Source organism: Bubalus bubalis, chromosome 2 (assembly GCF_019923935.1).
Source record: "Bubalus bubalis isolate 160015118507 breed Murrah chromosome 2, NDDB_SH_1, whole genome shotgun sequence".
Lineage (NCBI taxonomy): Eukaryota > Metazoa > Chordata > Mammalia > Artiodactyla > Bovidae > Bubalus > Bubalus bubalis.
Window position 1 is genome coordinate 151,823,178 of NC_059158.1, and position 20,803 is coordinate 151,843,980.

A 20,803-nucleotide genomic window follows, 5' to 3' on the forward strand; every position below is an offset into this window, starting at 1 on the left:
CTCATGATAATAAACAAATACTTTATCATCAAAAATAAAAATAAAAAAATAAAAAACTAGAATTTGCTTTGAAAATTCCAATACTATGTAATATTTTCAACAAAACACTAAAATTCCCATAGTTTATAGCACAACAAACTCATATAAATATTACCTGTTATCTCTCGGACTGTCCGAAAGACATTCAGTTTCTCTGGGTCTATGGCTTCAATTGCATTGTAAGGGTCCCTAGAAAATCAAGAAAATAATGAAGTCAAACTTAAAATTAGATAAAGGAGTGAAAAATATGAGAAATGTGACAGCAATTATTCCATTCAAATTGAACTTTAATTAGCAATAGAAGGTTGCTGTTGTTTAGTCCCTAAGCTGTGTCCAACTCTTTTGTGACACCAGGGACTATAGCCCACCATGCTCTTCTGTCCATGGGATTTCCCAGACAAGAATACTGGAGTGGGTTGCCATTTCTTTCTCCAGGGGAACTTCTTGACCCAGGGATTGAACCCCCTTTTCCTGCATTGGCAGGTGGATTCTATTTCACTGAGCCACCAGCAAAGTCCAACAGGAAGTTTAGCAATGTTTTATCCAGACTTTTCTATGCAAGATGTGGAAGGGGATCAAAATGTACTTTGAGGACATTTTTATGACACAATATAAATTTTTGATTGAAGGCTATTCTAGATCCAGTGGAATGGTTAAATTTGACTCTCCTGAAGAAATCTCCACATATAGCAATTTCATTTATTAACTGTTTTATTTTGCCTTTAAAAGTCTATTCTCAACTGGGAAAATATACTCTGCAAATAAATTATGTTATGGTGAGAATAACTAACTTTTGGGCTTCTCAAAGCATACTAAACTGCTAAAAGAACTTGTAATTTCATAAGAAGGATATAATGTCATAAGAAGGATAAAAACAAATATACAGAATGTAAACATTTTTTCTGTATCTTCACATTGATTATGAGTGCAATCTTGCTCCTATCTGATTTATTTATGTTTACGTTCATAAGACAGGAGCTATTAGCTTTCATCTATATGAATTACACTAACATTTGAAAATAAAATTTATCATAAATTTAAGAATACTCAAAAGGTGTTGTGCATTTTGAGGATTTTTAAAAATACCATCTCTTAATGCATACATATATTTTAAAATAAATGTTATTGATACATAATTGCCTTGTCTTTCCAAAATAAATATAAAATACCTTTAATATTAAATAGTTGATGGATTTCTTTTAGAAGTTTTTGTCTTAAGAAAATATTTTTCATTTAAACATGTTGACCATGCATACTTAAATATTAAGCCAAATATAAACATAACATTCAACATTTCTCAGTAATTCAAGCACTACCTTCATATTTTCTTAAGTAACATATAGTAAATTTTTTAGGTTTTATTACTTTAAAAGGCGTTCTGTGCTATTCTGGTCAAGTAAAAACCTCATACTAACACATACTCTTCAGAGAAAAATTAAATTCCATATATTGGTCATTTCTTCAAGAAAGATCAAACTTCTAAATTCAACTAACGAGGCTTTTTAGAAGTTTGTATCCATCTTTAGCAATCAGCTGAATTTTATCCTTGCTGTGGATATCTGTTGTTTTAGCAGTATCTGAGAACCCTCTTTTTCATGTGGGAATATAACCTAGGAAACATGATCCATTGGAGGCTATCAGTTGAGGTGTTCTGCAATCCTTGACAAATACATAGGCCTGTCTTTCAAGAATTTGAGTCTGAATCCACTGGCTTTTATTTATCCAGTCATTAGAGCCTTTGGAAATTCAGTATTAGTTCAGCAACCTTGATCTCTGAAACTGCCTTGTACTGACTCTCTTAGCTTGGGTCATAAACATGTTCATTTATACTGTGAACAATCCCATATCTTTTTTTTTTTTTTTTAAAAAGCTTTGCTTGATGAAATTATTACTTCCAAGTAAAAAAATCAAGAAGTGTAATCTATATACTGTACTATTAGTTTAACATGGCATGTTATAAAAGACTTGGAAACACTATAAATGAGTTTCTCTGTAATTCACACATAAACAATTAAGATTTTCCTTAAAGAGGCATGAATACATTTCGAAAGCTTAAAGTTTAATTCAAATATTCTGGCAAATTTGCTCTATTTGAAACTGAAGATATATGGAATGAATATGTATGCTTCTGGTGAATATGGGGCACAAAATTATTGGGAAATCTGGTGAATATGGGTCACAAAATTATATGGGAAAACTCTGGTTGCTGTAATTTTCTAATATGCAAAGACTTCCATAGGCAGGGGAAATGCCAGTTCTGCAGTAGTAGAATGAGCTTTCTACATTTGTTCTTTGATGTAAAGCAATATATAGAACAGCTCTAGTAACATAATCAAATATTCTCGCTTTACTGAGAAACACTCAAAGTGCAGGGCAAACATGCAGTAGTGGGGTCAGCCCAAACTTTTACTGAGAACACTTACAGGTTGCCAGGATTGAAATAAATGCTAGACTGTTCACATGAAACCCAATGGACCACAGAAATTTTATATACTTAATTTAGAGATTCAGGACTCTCATAAAATAAGTTGACAGAATCCCACTTACCGCCTTCAAAGGAACCTTAGGGAGTTCCATCAAGTCACTTGAAATCCATAGTATTTTAAAATTGAGAACTTTCCAAGCTAAATGTAGGGTCATGAAAACAAACACTATGTCCACTCTGTGAGTATGTTTGGTGACCCAATAAAGCTCAGAATAAAGGGAGAGAAACATATTTTCACAGTTCCATTGAAATCACATTATTTTTTCCACCAAACTCATAATCTGTTTCCCATTATCTATCATCATTACAAGTCTTTCATCTAAGCACTTTCTTATTAGTGTCAGATTGTGACACAGCATGGGTATGCTTATTTGGTGAGCATTTTATTGCTCTTAGCATACGCACATGAGCATTGTTAGACATGACAAAACATGAAAGGAAATCCTATGATAACCCTGAACACTGAATTTTGCCTGCAGTTTCCATTCTAAATAAGAAAATAATAGTGTCTACTTTATTTCTACCAAGGGTGGTATTGTGCTATAAAGTGAATATTTCCTTGAACTCTTTCATGCATTAACATTTTAATGACAACTTCACAGTAAATTTATTTTTAGCAGAAATTTGATTTTGAAATGTATAATCTCATTTAATTATGGGTTTTTCCTTTCCATTAGTTTAAAGAAACACCCTAGCTATTTTAATCAAACGATTCAACCTATCAAAATCTAGTTAGTTAGAAGACTGAGGATAATGAGAATTAAGTGGAATAAACCATTTTGTTAATTTACTAAAAGCTTTCTGTTTATAATATCTCATATTATTCACCTCCAAAATCTCTCTGTCTATACACATACACATTACATACATGAATACACATGTGCCTATACATAACTATCTGAGATCTACTCAATTAACTTTATGTTAATACCCTAAGATGAAAGAGTAAGGCTTCAGAATATGTTTCATGTTGACATGAGACTAGGAACGAGGAATATATCATCTTTCATACATATATTTGTCCTGAAAATACCTTATATATTATGCTCAAGACACAATAATATTAATTATAATGTTACATTTAATTGCTATAATTAAAGACCTGAGGTAGGAAGTATGATTTGTCATAAAGTAAATATTGGCATAAAGATAAATTTGACTTTATTCAGTTTCCAATAGTCTGTGAAATAATATCTGTTACACTATATGCTGTGCTATAAATCAAATACTAGATATAGTCACTGAGATCTGCTTTTGAACTGCCTTTTTCTCTAAATGTTTTAAACTTTCTTTAATTCTGGTTGGGGGGGCTTTAGTTTTTTTTTGTTGTTTGTTTTGTTTTGTTTTATTTTTGTTACTTTTCATTGTCTTTCTCTTCTTTCCCTCCTTTTCCCATCTTTTTCTTCCTTTTTTATACCATTTATTAAGATTTACTCTATTCTACATATTGGACTAAACACTTAAAAATATATACATATAGTTGCTTTGAATGCCTACAATACCCAGAGGAGGTAGTTATTTATTTTTAATCCAGTTCTCAACTCCATATGGGAGGACACTGAGTGTTTGACATGGAAACCGCACAGTTCAATGTCGATTGTCCATGGTAGAGACTCAAACCAAATTCCAGTCTGGTCTGGATCAAGTTAATCAAGTAGAACATTTGACTCTTATTTTTAAGAGAAACTTGGCTTACCTTTCTATTTCTAATTCATGTGAGTTGATTTTTGTAATTTTTCACTTAGTGTTCTCCTTGAAAGTCTGGATTAGTCTGATGTTTTATAACTCTGCTGATATTTGTGAATGTATGGTCACCTGGGACATCCATCAAGAGGTTTCAGTTATGATTGAGATTGAGGGACACTACAGGATTTAGTAATCATCTCAAGCCAAGTTAAATACCTTTCAAAGCAAAAGATTGCTTTATGTCTTGAAGTGCCTTAAAATGCTTCACCCAGTTTAGAAACTCATGTGCACAAACTTCATAGTGTATCATATTTTGTGTATAATTCTGTAGTAATGTTGCCTCTATTCATACTACAATATTCCAGTGTTCATCTGTTTCTTTGCATTTTATTTCCCCATACTTCATGTACAGAGTGACTTCTAATCTTCCCTCCTATAAATCCAAACTTTTATGACAAAAAGTAGCTGATCATTTTCCTATCAATACATATTTTATTAAACATTACTTTTTGAAATTCTTCTCTAAATTACAATTATAATGACTTTATAAAACTATGTTTATAGGTAGAGTACATAATCTATGACTTTTATTTCAAAATTGAGAATGAATTTAAATTGAAAATTTAAATTAATATTTTAAAATGAATTAAATTTTATTTCAAAATCTAATATAAAAATGATGGATGTTGGGCCTGATTGTAATAAAAATCACTTGTCTAAAGCAATTCATGAGACTATGTTTTTAAATCTTTCCCCACGCAGATGGACTTGAGGTCCATTCATTTATTATTAATATATCCATGTGGAAGCAGTCAATGTGAATTGATGGCCTGTGTCTTCTTATTTCTCCAAAGACACTGTTAACATAATATGATCTTTCATGCACAGTGATATTTGGTTTTACAAAATACCTAAATTGTGGATATTTGTTTTACTAAATGATATGCATATGTTAAATTATATAGATGAACTTAAATATTGGCCCAGGCCTCTTACCCAATGGAGCCAAGAAGGCAAATACAACAAGTAAATGGATCTAGAGGGCCAGTGGGAACTATGGTGAATTCAATTAAATGTGTCCCATCTCAAATGACTAGTACCACCCAGCTCCAACAGATTGTTGCCACGCAAGAATAATCATGTGCATATTTTTTAAAGAGATTTTAAATCTGGACCATATTTAAAAAACAAAAAGAAGCCAAACAACAACAACAGCAACAAGAAACACGTCTTGGTATTTCTGGCATACATCTATAGTTACATTTTAAAGTAAAGAAATGCTTTATGTACTAAGACCTAAAGTAATTTATTTGAATAGAAAGGAACATTTGTTTTATTTATCTTGCTGTTCCTATTTGACATATTTATTCATAATGTGTTAAATTGTTTTGCTTCTAGAACTGTTATATGTTTACAGTAGGTCTTGAATTGAAATATGTGAGTGATATTCTTTTTCTGTAGCCTGTAGCACTAATATTTAGGGATTAGGTAGTGATATAGACAAATAGATAAAATATAACATAAAAATATTGACATTTTCATTGCAATTGAAAGAATACAAATTTGGTCATTTTTCCCATTAAAACCAGCAGGTGGTTCTAGAATGAAGAAGCCCAGAAAATGTTACAGTTTTTATTGCTAAAATGAAATCCATTTAATAGATTTCTCACAATAGTACTAAATTCCCAACTCTAAAACCTAAAAAGATACAACAGGGTAAAGAAAATACCTGAAAGCTCACAATTACAACTTACTGACTTTTCTATGTGATACATTAAATAAAATTAATTTATGTCATCTTGAACTAATTGGGTTAGGGATTTGAATGAGATTTCCCACTTTATCCACTGATAGTGTTTCCCTAAATACATCTACAAATGTGTCAAACTCACTAAAATCTATGGATTTGAAGAGAATATCCTATAAATACATCTTAGATTATATAAAATCGTTATTTTCAAATCCAGGTAGTCACCAAATTTATAATCTGGATTGCTCTTGCAAAATTTGGCTTACAATTACCACTGGTGAAATCTGACATTGATTTTGCTGGAAAAACACATTAATACATCATGGAACCCTGTGTCAAAATGAATCAGACTGACAAAACTAAAGAATCTCTTAAACTCTGTCTATATTTTACAATAAAATTTTCAATAAAAATGTAATACTGACCCATGAATACCAGTGACAAGGAAGATCAAATTCCCATTGATTTTGGTGCAGTTTATGAATTTGTCAATGTTACTGGAATCCACGGTCTGAGCTGACATCAACGATCCTGTGCCAATGCCATCACAAGCTGTAGAAACAAGACCAGGGAGTTGAGAAAAATTTTCTTTAGTCAATAAAATGCATTTTCATCATAGAATGACAGTACAAAATCACTACCTTTTGGGCAAATGTCAGTGCAAGGTTTACACATTTTAATCCCATTTTCTTCTACTTCCATCTTGGAACTAGGACAAGCACGCACACAGGAACTGGAATCAACTACAAAGTTATCTGATAAAAAAACAAAAAGGTAAATTTAGTGATAATGTTGATGTTCAGCAATAGAATTTAAAACAAAGTATTTTAGGGTTTGAACATTATTACCCTTTGAAAATGATAGTATGTATGTTTCTTTTCCTAAAACAACTCCTGTCTAAACATATCAACCTGAAATAGCATCTATGAGTATCTACATTCCAATCCAAGGGCAGCGTGTGTTAACAACATTTGGTACTTGCTTGGCTACTGCTCCACATCCTGAATTGCCCCCCAAGATTAGTGAATTTCTTTTATAGTCTTAGGAAACTGCATGACATTTAGTTTGCGTTTTTCAATAGTTCCGCTTCATTTCATGCCATGATGCAAGTTGGAAATCTAAAAATACTTCAAGTTACATGAAGCACAAATGAAGCTGAAGTTAAACTGCCTTGGATGAAGGGAGTGTACTTTATATCACAAGAGGAAATGTTTAAAATATGTTCATCTTTCAATGGAGAGCTGTAGAAATTGTCCCATAGCTTCATATAAAGAAAAAAGATGAAATTTGGAAGGGCAGTACTTTAGGAAAGTGAAAGCGTTAGTTGCTCAGTCATGTCTGGCTCTTTGCGACCCCATGATTTTAGGAAAGGTTACTAAATAAACCAAGAATGTCTAATTATTTGCCATGGTGAAATGTTTAGAAGTCCGGTGATCTGGGATATGCCAAACATTCCCTTCAAAAAATAAGGACAAATTATTGCATCCATTTCTACAATAAACGGAAAACACAATATCTGCCAGGCTACTTTTGGGTTTTGAAGGCAGCATCCTTCCATGTTTGGAAATACTGTTTCTGGCAGTATTTAGTAGTCTAGAAGGCTTCTGACTTTGGAGGGACCCAGAGCAGGAAAGGCATATAGTGCAAGTCTAAGCTGGAGGGCAAGCAATCCTGCTACTTGGATCACAAAACCCATACATACTTCTATAATATTAGAATATTATAGAATATTCTAATATATTAATATTCTAACATACTTATTCTATAACATTAGAAGTTTGTATGGTGGGAAAATATGCCATGTGGAGTTATGGCAAGTTTCAAATGGAAAATCACATCAGAGACCTCTAGGAATTATACCCCATTTAATAAATAACTTCTGACATGCTTGTGGGTCATGGTAGAGATGGACTACCTAACCATGGGTAATTGATTGATCATGTAGTCCAAATTGCCCATCACAAACAAAGTTTTGTCAAAAACCATGACATCATAATTTTGAGTAGGGCCAACGGCAATCCATTGTAAGATGGAAGCAGTGAATTTGGAATTGATATGAGCTGGGGCACTCACATAGTAAACTGCATAAGCAGGTGTTCCAAATCCCTACATTATCCACTGACCACTGTGCTGGCACCTTTCACTAAGTTCATATCTATAGCTACATGGGGAACCAAGAGAGGGCAAGTATGACAAGAGGTCAGAGGGGTACAAAAACTAATCTTGGGATGTAGGTGCAGGCAACTGAAAATGCATGGTACCTTCCCTGCAGCCTCAGTCAGGAGTGGACTGGAAAGAGTGGCAAGTAAAAATCCTACCAATGGGCATAGTTCTGGGTAGTGCAAAGGATCCTTTACTTTGTATGGAATAAATACGAGTTTAGAATAAATATGACCCAGGTCTGATTCCTGGGACCGGAAGATCCCCTGAAGAAGGGAATAGCTAGTATTCTTGCCTGGAGAATTCCACAGACAGAGGAGCCAGGTGGGCTACAGTCCATGGGGTTGCAAGAGTCAGAAACAACGGAGCGACTAACACAACAGCAACGATGTGAGCAGTGGCTTGTTCTGAGAGAAGAAATGCTAGAAGATCTGGAACTGGAATTGAAAGCAGTCTGGGGTAGAGGGATATATTTGAATCCATGGGAGTGGGTATAAAGTGTGATGATCTTTGTATTTTAAGTTAATATCCACTAGAGAGCATCTGTCATAGAAGAGACACCTTGCTAAGACTGTATCACAGCCTGAGCTCACTTCTTTTCCTTCTCTCATGGGTCCTGATCCTGAGAACACTCTTTAACAACCAAAATCTCTGTAGCACGGGAACCCAAACTGTAATAGAAGTAACCATCCTTTCTGCAAGGTCTTTAGGAATACTTCTTATTTAAAAAGTCCACATTTTTGTAGCAGCTTATGTCAAATGAAATAAATAAAAAAAGATTATAAGTATCTTCATAGAAGTTCAGGTTTTGAAGTCAAATAAGTTTCAAAAAATATTTATTGTTTAGGTTTTGAATTTCAAAATTCTGGATTAGGAATTGTAGACCAGTATTTAGAAGCTAAACATCTTGGTTTCCCAAGATAGCTACAGTTTAGCATTGGCAAGTTCCCTCAAAGATTTGAATTTTACATAGATAAATAATGAAGTGCTTTAAATTAGTGTGTAATTGGATAGACCTAAACTAATACATAAAAGAAAGTTTATGAGTTACTATAATTACAGTAACTGGGCATGTCATTTTAAAAAACAGTCCTTAGATTTTGACCTCTTGTTGTAATTTAGGAGTTGAGAGACTTCAGAGCCACTATGAAGGATATAGTCTAAGAATAAGGAGGACATTTGTCTAAGAAAAGGAAAAAAATTTGTCATCTAGCCTCATTCTATGATAGATACTCTTATGCCCTGTAGTTTGCAAGAGAGTAGATAGTAAATATAGGGTAACTTTTAGATGAGAAATTATCAGATTAAAACCATGAGTTTGGTTATAAAATTATCTACATACAAATGCATATATATGTTTATGCATATATATGCATATTTATTCTTTTAATCAATATAAAATAATAATGGCTGGAATTATCATTGCTTTCAAAGACTTGTTTTTATATACTATTCCTATGAAACTTATTCCCTATCACTTTGATCTTTATATTATTTCTGGGAAAGAGAGAGGGTACATTTGATTTTCCACGTTTTAAAGAGGAGAAAAGAGAAAATTAAGTGGTAGTGGTGGTTTAGTCGCTAAGATGTGTCCAACTCTTGTGACCCCATGGACTGTATAGCCTGCCAGGTTTTGCTGTCCATGGGATTCCAGGCAAGAACAATAGAGTGGGTTGCCATCTCCTTCTCCAGAGGATCTTCCCGACCCAGGGATCAAACCCGGGTCTCCTGCATCGCAGGCAGATTCTTTACTGACTGAGTTACAAGTGAAACCTAGAAAATTAAGTAGTTTATTAAAAATCACACAGTGAATAAGTGGCCAAAGCTATAATCAAAGCCATTCTAATCTCACATCTCTTACACTTCCTATTCCATCCTATGCACAAATCAAAAAAATAAATATCTATGTGATGTAGAATGTAAAGTCTTTTAATTTACATGGACAAATGAGGTTTTTTTTTCAGCCATCAAAAAAGTAAAACATCAAAGAAATGTCTCAGTGGTCTCTCCAAGCAAAGAAATTGACTTAAACAAATATCAAGATATATACTATTCTTGATAAAAATTAAGCTGGTCATTTTGAATCCCCAGGATGAGTTTTCAATTTGGTAAAGATTCCTTAATATGCCCTTTATATCCATGGTTATTGTTTTAAAATTATATCTGATGTCAAAACTATTTTATATATTATATTACAAATAAATAATAATATCACTTTAGGTGAAAATTCATTATTATTATAAGAAGACCTTGTTCATTACATAGTTTGCTGCTACTTAATCATTTTTCTGAGGACAGCATCATGTGCAAAAATATTGACATACAATGAAAATAATGACTTTAGAAGTCAATGAATGACAATGTACTCTAACCTTAAACATGTTACTCATTTGCTGAGACTATGAACCAATCACTTTAATTTTTTGAATTTTAATTCCTTTATATATGAAATAATAATAATATCCATACCAAAGTAATTTATGATATGTCACAAGTTTCAAATTATGATGTTTCCATGAAATTACTTTGCTTTAAAACAATGAGTTAATTAATTTGGCTAGTCTTATTTTGTTACTTACGTGGGCACTTCTTGACACAAAAGGCTCCATAGGTGTATTTTGCATTGAAGTTATGCTCCAGTTGAAAGGTAGTGGGATTGTAGACAAATGTTTGTGGACACTGAGTAACACATGCTCCACTGTCATTGAAATTCATGCATGCCTGCAACACAGCAAAAATTAATTTCATTTTTGAAACAACCTTCATAATATTGTTAAAGGGATACTGTTACAACAGTTGTGTGATAAGGTGTATTAATTGCTTAGCAAATATCAATTTCATAAAAACTGGAAACTATGACAATTTTTTAGTCATCAGGATTTATTTTTTAAGTTAATGTTTGTTTTGTATTTCTTAATTTTAAAAAACTTATTCCAGCTCACCAAACATACCTTCTACAGTTACTAATGTTCATATTTCTTGGTGTCTCTCCATAAATTTCTAAACTGGCAATTTATTTAAATTATTAAAGTTAGATTATAGTGAAAATTTATTATTCAAAGGGTTTGTGCTGAGTTTTAGAGTCTGGCAGTGAAAACTAAATATCCAATTATATAGGCTAGAGTTTCCTTAAAGCTGGTATTTGACGAATTAGGTGACTCAAGTAACCTTGTAAATCTGTTCATCACCATTGTATAGTGAGATAACCTTGTGATGGTCATTCAAACTGAACTTAGAAGTCTCTGTCAGGTGACTAGCCAAATGTAAATGTAGTGGGATGTGATGCCAAAATGTAAAGAAGTAGCTATACTTAGTCCATAATTGAATAATATGATACCTTTTTCCTATATGGTCATACCTTTTCCTAAAAGTCAAGTTCAAATAAATTTGTTTCTGCTGATTTATATATTTTTCCTGAGACTTCTATTTGTTAATATGTTCAAATGCATTTGAAAACAATTAAAAACAATTGTACCACCCAGAAGTTAGGTATTTGATATAAAAAAATAAATAAAAAGTACATATATAAGTATATAAAACATGTGTTGAGCAAAAGAGGAGATGGACTAATTCTCTTAATTAGACAATTTAAACCTGCATAGGAATACTTTAGGCTTTGGAAGGCAAGCTAATGTGAACTCAAGCTATATTTTACATATCATCATAAATTAGATGTATGGTTATTAATAAGCACTAATTTATTCTGTTTCCTCAAAACATTTTCTTAATCAATTGTTATTTTAGCAAGCACTTTATCACAAACATGACATTTCCCTGATGATGGTCTACGAGATGCATAATCAGAACGAGACTCACTGATGATACATTATTCACTAAGATGACACTTTCCAGGAAGAATCTATTAAAAACCAATCTAGAAAACTCAGTAAGCTTTAATTTATGGCTATAAAACTTCATGTGTCCTCATAATTGCTTTACTAATATATTTTATACAGTGTTGTGCACAGATTACTTGGCAACAAAGGGACATAAGCCAGAGAGATCAAACAAGTTTACCTTCCAGACAGTATACAAAACAATAACTTACACCAAGGACTTGGTCAGCATCCTTGAACATTCTCTACTAAATGCCAAAGTGGAATCAGTGGACCATTCCATAAAAGTAATGAAATGAGAATTCTGAAGCTCACTCAGCACTTTGCTTATCGTGATAAGGGAACCATGAAAAAAAATTCAGTGAAAAACTTCTAAGTGAAAGTTAAGAGCTATTGTTCATTTTTATTGTTAGTACTATTTTGGAATTGCTAACACAACCCCTGTTCAGCATCTTTCAGATCAAGCTTATATCCCATGTCTGGTGAGAGGTAAGGGAACGAGTCTCAGTTCAAGGTCTGCTGAGCATCTTCTGTACATTTTTAATATTTCCCTCTCCTTCCTTTTTCCTCCCTACTCATTTCTATAATACATACTTTGTTTCACTATAAAATTAGGACAGACAAATTAAGTTTTTTGTGACATTAAGAGAAGTAATAAATTACTGTGTTTCTATATCATGAGAGGTATAATCTATGGTTTGCTTGAGCAGAATTAAGCGCCAATTTGAAAAAAAAAATATCCTCAGTTCTAAATGCATCTGTGTTTTCTATGGATATTTGATGTGGAGGAACAAAATATATTCCTGTGTACATTTTAGCAACAAAAATTGTTTATTATTTTATGATTTTTGGCTTAAAATGAAACTAATGCTCTGTGTGCATGAAACTGCATTAACTGTAACTCACAGAATGGCCTGTATGTATTCAATGGAATAGAAAGAACTTTATCAGGGATATCAAAAAGTAATTAAAAAGTGGCCCTGACAAGCTGTAAATGTTAATTCTGAGGATGTAAAAGTGTCCTCTTCTAAAATAAAAATCACACAGATTAGCATATACATTGCTTTAAGCATGCATTTATAAATCTTATAAATTTTGAATAATATTAGCTTGTAAACAATATAAACTATAAGACAGTTTAATTCATAAATTTATCTGCTTTAATCTTGAATTTATATTTGAGAGATAAAATACGAGTGCCCCCACTCAGAAGACTCAACTCAGTGAGGCAACAACATACACAGGTAATCACAGTAAATTTTGGAAGGATACTGTTATCTTTTTTAAAGATATTCAATATGTTCTCCTTTATGTTGTCCAACTAAGTCTCACTTGTAATATAAACTATATCAGAAAGGCATAATACATTTATTCTAGGACAGAACAATCCTAGTTAATCAATAGCCACCCAGTAAGAGAATGACTTTCAGGAAATCACAGCATCTTTCTTAACCCTAAAATAGTAACATCTGATCTTATCTTGTGTGCATGCCAAGTCGCTTCAGTCATGTCTGACTCTTTGTGATTGTAGCCTTCCAGGTTCCTCTGTCCATGGGGATTCTCCAGGCAAGAATACTGGAGAGAGTTGCCATGCCCTCCTCCAGATCTTCCCCACCCAGGGACTGAACCTGCATCTCACATCTCCTGCATTGGCAAGTGGGTTCTTTATCACAAGCGATGTTAAAGATTTGATGTATCTGAGTCAGACTAGGAGGAAAGGGAGGATCAGAAAGTGAAAGGGAGAGCTGCCAGACTCACAAAGCAGTCGGTGTCCTTCGGTCCCGAACAGCCCCCAGCACATTCTCGGTGACAGCAATCACTCACGTAGGGTCCATAGCATCTGCCATCACACTGTTCCGCACACACGGTCCTTGTCACTGCAGAAGACAGAGAGAGTGCCTCATCAAAGTCAGCTGCCAGGTGATTTGGAGTAGCTGAGAAAAGCTGAGCCCTGGAATAAGTAACAATTTGCTCAACCATCACTGACTCAGCTCAGCAAACATTTACTGCTTGAAGTTGGCAATTGGTCAAAATTACTATACAAAATCCTTCAAAATTAATACATGAATTTGTTTTTAGATTCATTCTTTTTCAAGCAAAGACAGTGCTTTACAAAAATCACACAATTAGGAAGAAAGAATCAAATTTAGAACTGAGAGGCATTCTGGCAGGTTGCTAAAAATGGAGTCGGCAGCAAAGTCTATTTACAATGTGCACCGTGAAGGCCTACAGCAGAAAGGGTCCCCAGAAAGGGGTGCCTGATTTTTGCTAGCCAATGCAAAGAATGAAAACATAAACTCTTACATGATTCACATTATACCTTATATCATTCCTATCAGATAGATAGATGATGGGTGATAAATGGATAGGTAACAGACAAATAGGTAGGCAGGTAGATAGATAAAGAAATAGACAGACAAAGATAGGTAGATAACGCCTCTGTAGTAGCAAACATTTCTATTCCTGAGATTTAAGTGAAATTTCTACCAAAATTTCTCAAAAAGAGGGACTTAACAAGGAGTAGAGCAATATCCTCGAAGAAACAGGAAGGAGGGCGGAAGACATATTCATAGTAAACACAACAAAAACTTCTGTTAGTTTTTCTTATAACATTCTTCAGTCTTAGTTGACAGCATCATGCTGTCAAGGTTTACTTCAGTAAATCAAGCTATATACACTGGACAACAAAATCATAGCATTAAGGGACACATTTCTGCTTATCATACTTATTCCAAAGAGATATTTTAAAAGTATATAAAGAAATGAATTATACAACATATGTGTAACACATCATTTCTTGGTTCTGTATTTCTTCAGCCTTGTTTCTTCCCACCTTTTTGAGTTCTTCAAAGTTTCCTTCACTGTTAGTACAGCAAGACACGATTCCTTAAACTTTAGTGTTCCTCAGAGCTGGTCTTCATATGGATTAAGAGCTCATATACTTGGATATAATCATTCATCCTCTATTTCGTATACTATCTCTAGGTAGACGACATTAGATTCAGATCTGAAATCTCTATCAAGATGCAACATGCATTTCTCATTGTCTGGAAAATTCCCTATTTATATGTACACAATGGAATGCATTTTTCCCCCACCTCTACCATAGAGTGTCTCTCTCTTATTTGTTCCCTTATCTCAATTACTGATAACATCATCCATCCAACACTTCAACTAAAATTTTGGACATGTATTCTAGTTCTCCTTTTCCTCTACCCTCACTTTTCACACCTAATAAAATTCCCAAGTACTACCAATCGATGTTCTTCTTTTCTTCCCTGCTCTCTATGCCAACTTCATTCTGAGATTTATCTCTAAATATTGCATAGCCTTCTAAAAGGTCTCTCAGGTCACAAATAACCCTGTATGCTATAATAAAAGTAATGACTTGAAAATATAAGCTGTTGCATATAAATCAGTGTCCGTCCTTTCTCTGTATGAGCCTTACTTTCCAACTCTGCAATAGAGCTGTAAACCCTTAGCAAGGGATAAAAGTCCTCCATCAATTGACCACCATTTATATTTCTACTGGCATCTCTCACTACTCTCAATCTGATCTTCACATCCAGACACACAGAAATACCACTTGTGATCCTCAGTTCCTTTCATGATATGCATTTGTGATTTTCACTGCCTTGTCACAGTATATTCCTTCATGACAAAAAATAAAATAAACTGTCTTTTCTGTCTAGCAAATATTCATCCATAAGATCAACTGAATGTTCTGTTTTTTGTTCTGAAACCTTTTCAGACACAGCTCCATGTTGAGTTAATCTGATGTACATGCTTCTGAATGACCAAGCAGGTGAAGTTAATACATGAATCTATAAGCTCTGAGTGTCTGCTGCTAAGTCACTTCAGTCGTGTCCGACTCTGTGTGACACCATAGACGGCAGCCCACCAGGCTCCCCCGTCCCTGGGATTCTCCAGGCAAGAACACTGGAGTAGGCTGCCATGTGAGGGTCTAGGATCATTCAAACTCAAATTCAAATTTTGTTCCTGTGATATGACACATTATCTAACCACTCTGTATTTCACTTCACCATTTTTAATATGGGATTAGTATGAATTCCTATGTAATGGACTTGAAGACACAAATAGAGATATAGGTATAGTGCCTAATATGACTCCTATTAATAGTGCTCAGCAACCATTAGATAATATTATTGTGCTTATTGTAACATATTGTAGTTTATTTTTTCCATGTCTGCTCCCCCAGTAAAGTAATAGAGCATTTTATTGAAGTATATCATCTTATTCATGTTTACATCCCTGGTATTTTGTTTGGCAGTTAATAGACACTAAATAAGTATTCCCTCCAAGTAACAAATGTCATATAATGCCAACTCAGAAATATCTGTTTATTGAGTACATAATGCACTTATTAGAGGAAAAGGAAATATATTGACAGTTAAATGGGTAGGGCACTAAAAATGTAAACAGACAAATATTAAAATACTAAGAAACAGAGTATATCAAAATGAAAATATCTTACAATTATTGTTTGTATCTATTATTAGATCCTTATATTCTACCATTGATTATTTCATGATTCCATAGATTCACTTGGGTCTTTTTCAATTGAACATGATGATGATATTCATAAACTATATAATTTTTATATTTTTCCATTTGACATTATTACATCCCTCCCTATGTAGTCAACAAATAACAAATAAAGTTTAAACTAAAACAGTACTTGAAATCATCCTCTCTCTTGTTTTTATTTTGTAAAAATTGTCATATGATATTTCATGTAAGTTTAAAGGTTTTGAAATAGAACAAAATTTCAGATCTCATATATGACAGCATATTTGATATTTGCAATTTAGGTAATTATTTTGAAGTAAGTAATTTCTTCTGTAAATATTCTAGTATAAAATACTACAAAATAAGTCAATTTGACCTGCCCCTAAACCTTCAAGTCTTTGCTCTAATCTCACCTTCTCAATGAAGTCTATCCTTAGTTAATACATAATTTAAATCCTTTCCAAACCACTGATGCCTTATGGACTTTCCTCCTTCTCTCTCTTCCTGTCCTCTTCCCTCCTTCCCCTTCTTCCCCCTTGTATCTCTGTTATAGCATCTATCACCATCTAATATATTTTACAACTCATTTATTACACTTTCTTTGTTTTATGGTATATTCCAGTGTTAGAACTGTACCTGGCATCCATGTAAATTTTATTTGTATTTATAAACACATTATACATCAACATACATATGTTGTTGTTCACTCACTCAGTCATGTACGACTCTGAAACCCCATAGACTGCAGCATGCCAGGCTTCCCTGTCCTTCACTATCTCCTGGAGTTTGTTCAAAGTCATGTCCATTGAGTCGGTGATGCCATTCAACCATCTCATTCTCTATTGTCCCCTCTTCCTCCTGCCTTCAATCTTTCCCAGCATCTGGATCTTTACTAATGAGTTGGCTCTTTGCATTAGGTGGCCAAAGTATTGGAGCTTCAGTTTTAGCATCAGTCCTTCCAATGAATAATCAGGTTCCTTTAGGATTGACTGGTTTAATCTCCTTGCAGTCCACAGGATTTGGCTCAGATGGTCAAGAATCTGCCTGAAGTACAGGAGACCTGGGTTCAATCCCTAGTTTGGGAAGATCGCCTGGAGAAAGGAATGGCAACCCACTCCAGTATTCCTGCCTGTAGAATTCTGGGGACAAAGGAGCCTGGTGGGCTGCAGTCCTTGGGGTCACAAAGAGTCAGACGCAACTGAGCAAAAACTAATACAATTATGTAAAGTTTAAAAATAAAATAAAATTTAAAAAAAAATTAAAAAAAAAAGAAAAAAAAAGAACACAATGAGTTTACATACATATTACCTATACATTATATATATGAAATATATTCAATGAATTTTATCTTACTCATTAATGTTAATATTCATACATTGTGCTTAATCTTCCTATATTTAACCAATTGTTACATTTATTTAGATGTCCTAATTAGTAATTAATATCATATAAAGGAAATACTTTAATAGACATTTTTGGAAAGAACAAATTCAAATACAATTTCTTTCTTTCAGATTCAACAAGGCTCTTTCAATGTATTATTGTGTTAGTCGCTCAGTTGTGTCCAACTCTTTGTGACCCCATGGACTGCAGCCTGCCAGGCTTTCCTGTCCATGGAATTCTCCAGGTAATACTGGAATGGGTTGCCATTCCCTTCTCAAGGGGATCTTCCCAACCTAGGGATCAAACCCAGGTCTCCTGAACTGGAGGAGAGTTCTTTACCATCTGAGTCACATCCCTTGGACTTCAATGTATTAAGAGTTGCTAACTGAAATGGCAGACTCATGCTAAGTGATCATATTACTAGACATGAAATCAGTGTTATCACAGGACAGTCTACTAATTTGCTTTTGGTTGACAGGCATTGCTTAGCTGGAAAATAACATGATGTGAAACAGTAATCATATTCTATAAATCATACTCTATTTTAATACTAGATATATATGTCTAGGTGTTATTTTTCCATTTTTTACTCTATGGTGCTTTAAGCTAACTATACAAAATATTTCCATTTCTCTTCATTTATATACTTTGGTCTTTCCTACTAAATTAGAAAATTAATGTAGATAACATTTAAACAAATAACCATAATTGTATTTTAATACATTATTTAATAAATGTTCATGTTAATAATTTATCTAATTATTATACTATTTAAATATAAAAATAATACATTAGAAAAGAATGGACACAGTGCAACCTTGATTGTTGCTGTTGTTCAGTAGCTAAGTCATGTCTGACTGTTTGGAACCCCATAGATTGCAGCACGCCAGGCTCTTCTGCCCTCCACTATCTCCCAGAATTTGCTCAAATTCATGTTCATAGAGTGGGTGGGTGATCATCTATGTAATCATCTCATCCTCTGCAGCCTCTTCTCTTTTGCCTTCAGTCTTTCCCTTCAGCGGGGTCTTTTCCAATGAGTTGGCTCTTCACATCAGGTGAACAAAGTACTAGAGCTTCAGCTTCAGCATCAGTACTTCAAATGAACATTAGAGATGATTTCCTTTAGCATGGACTGATTTGATGTCCTTTCAGTCCACAGGAGTCTCAAGAGTCTTTTCCAGCACCATAACTCAAAAGAATCAATTCTTTGGTGCTCAGCGTTGTTTATGGTAGAACTCTCATATCCATACATAACTGCTGCAAAAACCAGTTTTGAATGTATGGCCCTTTGTCAGCAAAGTGATGTCTCTGTTCTTAAATATGCTGGCTAGATTTGTCATAACTTTCCTTCCAGCGAGCAAGTGTCTTTTAATTTCATGGCTGCAATCACCATCTGCAGTGATTTTGGAGCCCAAGAAAATAAAATCTGTCACTGCTCCTACTTTTTCCCCTTCCCGTTTGCCATGAAGTGATGGTACAGATGCCATGATCTTAGTTTTTTAAACATTGAGTTTCAAGCAAGTTTTTTCCACTCTCCTCTTTCACTTTCATCAAGAGGCTCTTTAGTTCCTCTTGCTTTCTGCAATGAGAGTGGTGTCATCTGCGTGTCTGAGGTTATTGATATTTCTCCCGGCAATTTCGATACCAGCTTGTGCTTCATCCAGTCTGGCATTTCTCATGATGTACTCTGCGTACAAGTTAAATAAGCAGGGTGACAATATACAGGCTTGACGTACTTCTTTTCCGACTTAGAACCAGTCTGTTGTTCCATGTCCTGTTCTAACTGTTGTTTCTTGACCTGCATACACGTTTCTCAGGAGATAGGTAAGGTGGTCTGCTATTCCCATCTCTTTAAGAATTTTCCACAGCTTGCTGTGACCCACACAGTCAAAGGCTCTAGTGTAGTCAATGAAGCAGAAGTAAGTGTTTTTCTGGACCTACCTTGCTTTCTACATGATCCACTGGATGTTGGCAATTTGACCTCTGGTTCTTCCACCTCTTTGAAACCCAGCTTGCACATCCAGAAGTTCTCAGTTCACATATTGCTGAAGCCTAGCTTGAAGGATTTTGGGTGTAACCTTGCTAGCAGGTGAGATGAGTGCAATTATACCGTACTTTGAACATTCTTTGTTATTGTCCCTCTTTGGGATTGAATGAACACTGACCTTTTCCAGTCCTGTGGCCACTGCTGTACAACCTTATGTTCAGTAATAATTACTATAATGTGGAGCCGTTAAAACATGCATTTAAATTAGTCAATCATATGTGTGGTCAACTTTAAATTTTTCAAAATAGCAATTTCTCCCATAGAGTGGCCTCGTATCTCATATTTTCTCAGGATATTTTGATCTTAGAGATGCCATTCCATTTCAGGAACATGCAAAGAAACAGTCTTCTAAGTCATTATTTTTTAAAAAATTTGACTTAAATATTAGAAGTTAATTCTGGGGTTTGACTAGAAACAGTCTATAATTGATATTTTAAAGGTAAGATGCATTTAACACTAAAAAAAAGCATTAATTGCTGTCAGTTTTCACATGCCTGGAGTTCAGTAAGCTGAAATGTATTTAAAAAGCTTTGCTTGACAGATATAATAAACAAAAGAAGACAGCAATAAGCTTAATCTATAACAATGCTGAGACACTATTAAGAAACATTTCTTCACATTGTTATGAGTTTTGCTTTCAGAAAGAAAACTTCCCCTTTGTACAATCTATTTAATGGCACTTGCTGATTAATAAGCATTACTTAATATGAATTAAACACATCAAACTATACTCATATTTCATTGTGATTGAAACACAAAACAAAAAACAGATCCTGAAATCAATGAGATAATTCACTTAGCCTCCATGGTAACATTAACTTATAATTGCTTTGGTTATATTAATTTCCATCCTAGCTTGACTATTATTTCATTAGATTTTTCCCCCC

At 33.9% G+C, this 20,803-nt stretch overlaps 1 protein-coding gene across 6 annotated transcripts in view; it reads right to left on the reverse strand.

The window, feature by feature from the left end:
* ERBB4 (erb-b2 receptor tyrosine kinase 4) overlaps positions 1-20,803 on the reverse strand; it is a 1,279,207-nt gene that overhangs the window by 326,215 nt on the left and 932,189 nt on the right. For all 6 annotated transcript variants that reach the window (XM_045164586.1, XM_045164583.1, XM_045164587.1 and 3 more), the window contains exons 6-10: positions 13,715-13,833; positions 10,700-10,841; positions 6,602-6,715; positions 6,386-6,512; positions 155-228 (exon numbers count right to left, since the gene is read on the reverse strand). In XM_045164586.1, the coding sequence (XP_045020521.1) occupies positions 155-228; positions 6,386-6,512; positions 6,602-6,715; positions 10,700-10,841; positions 13,715-13,833 (576 nt within the window). The remainder of the gene's footprint in view (positions 1-154; positions 229-6,385; positions 6,513-6,601; positions 6,716-10,699; positions 10,842-13,714; positions 13,834-20,803) is intronic.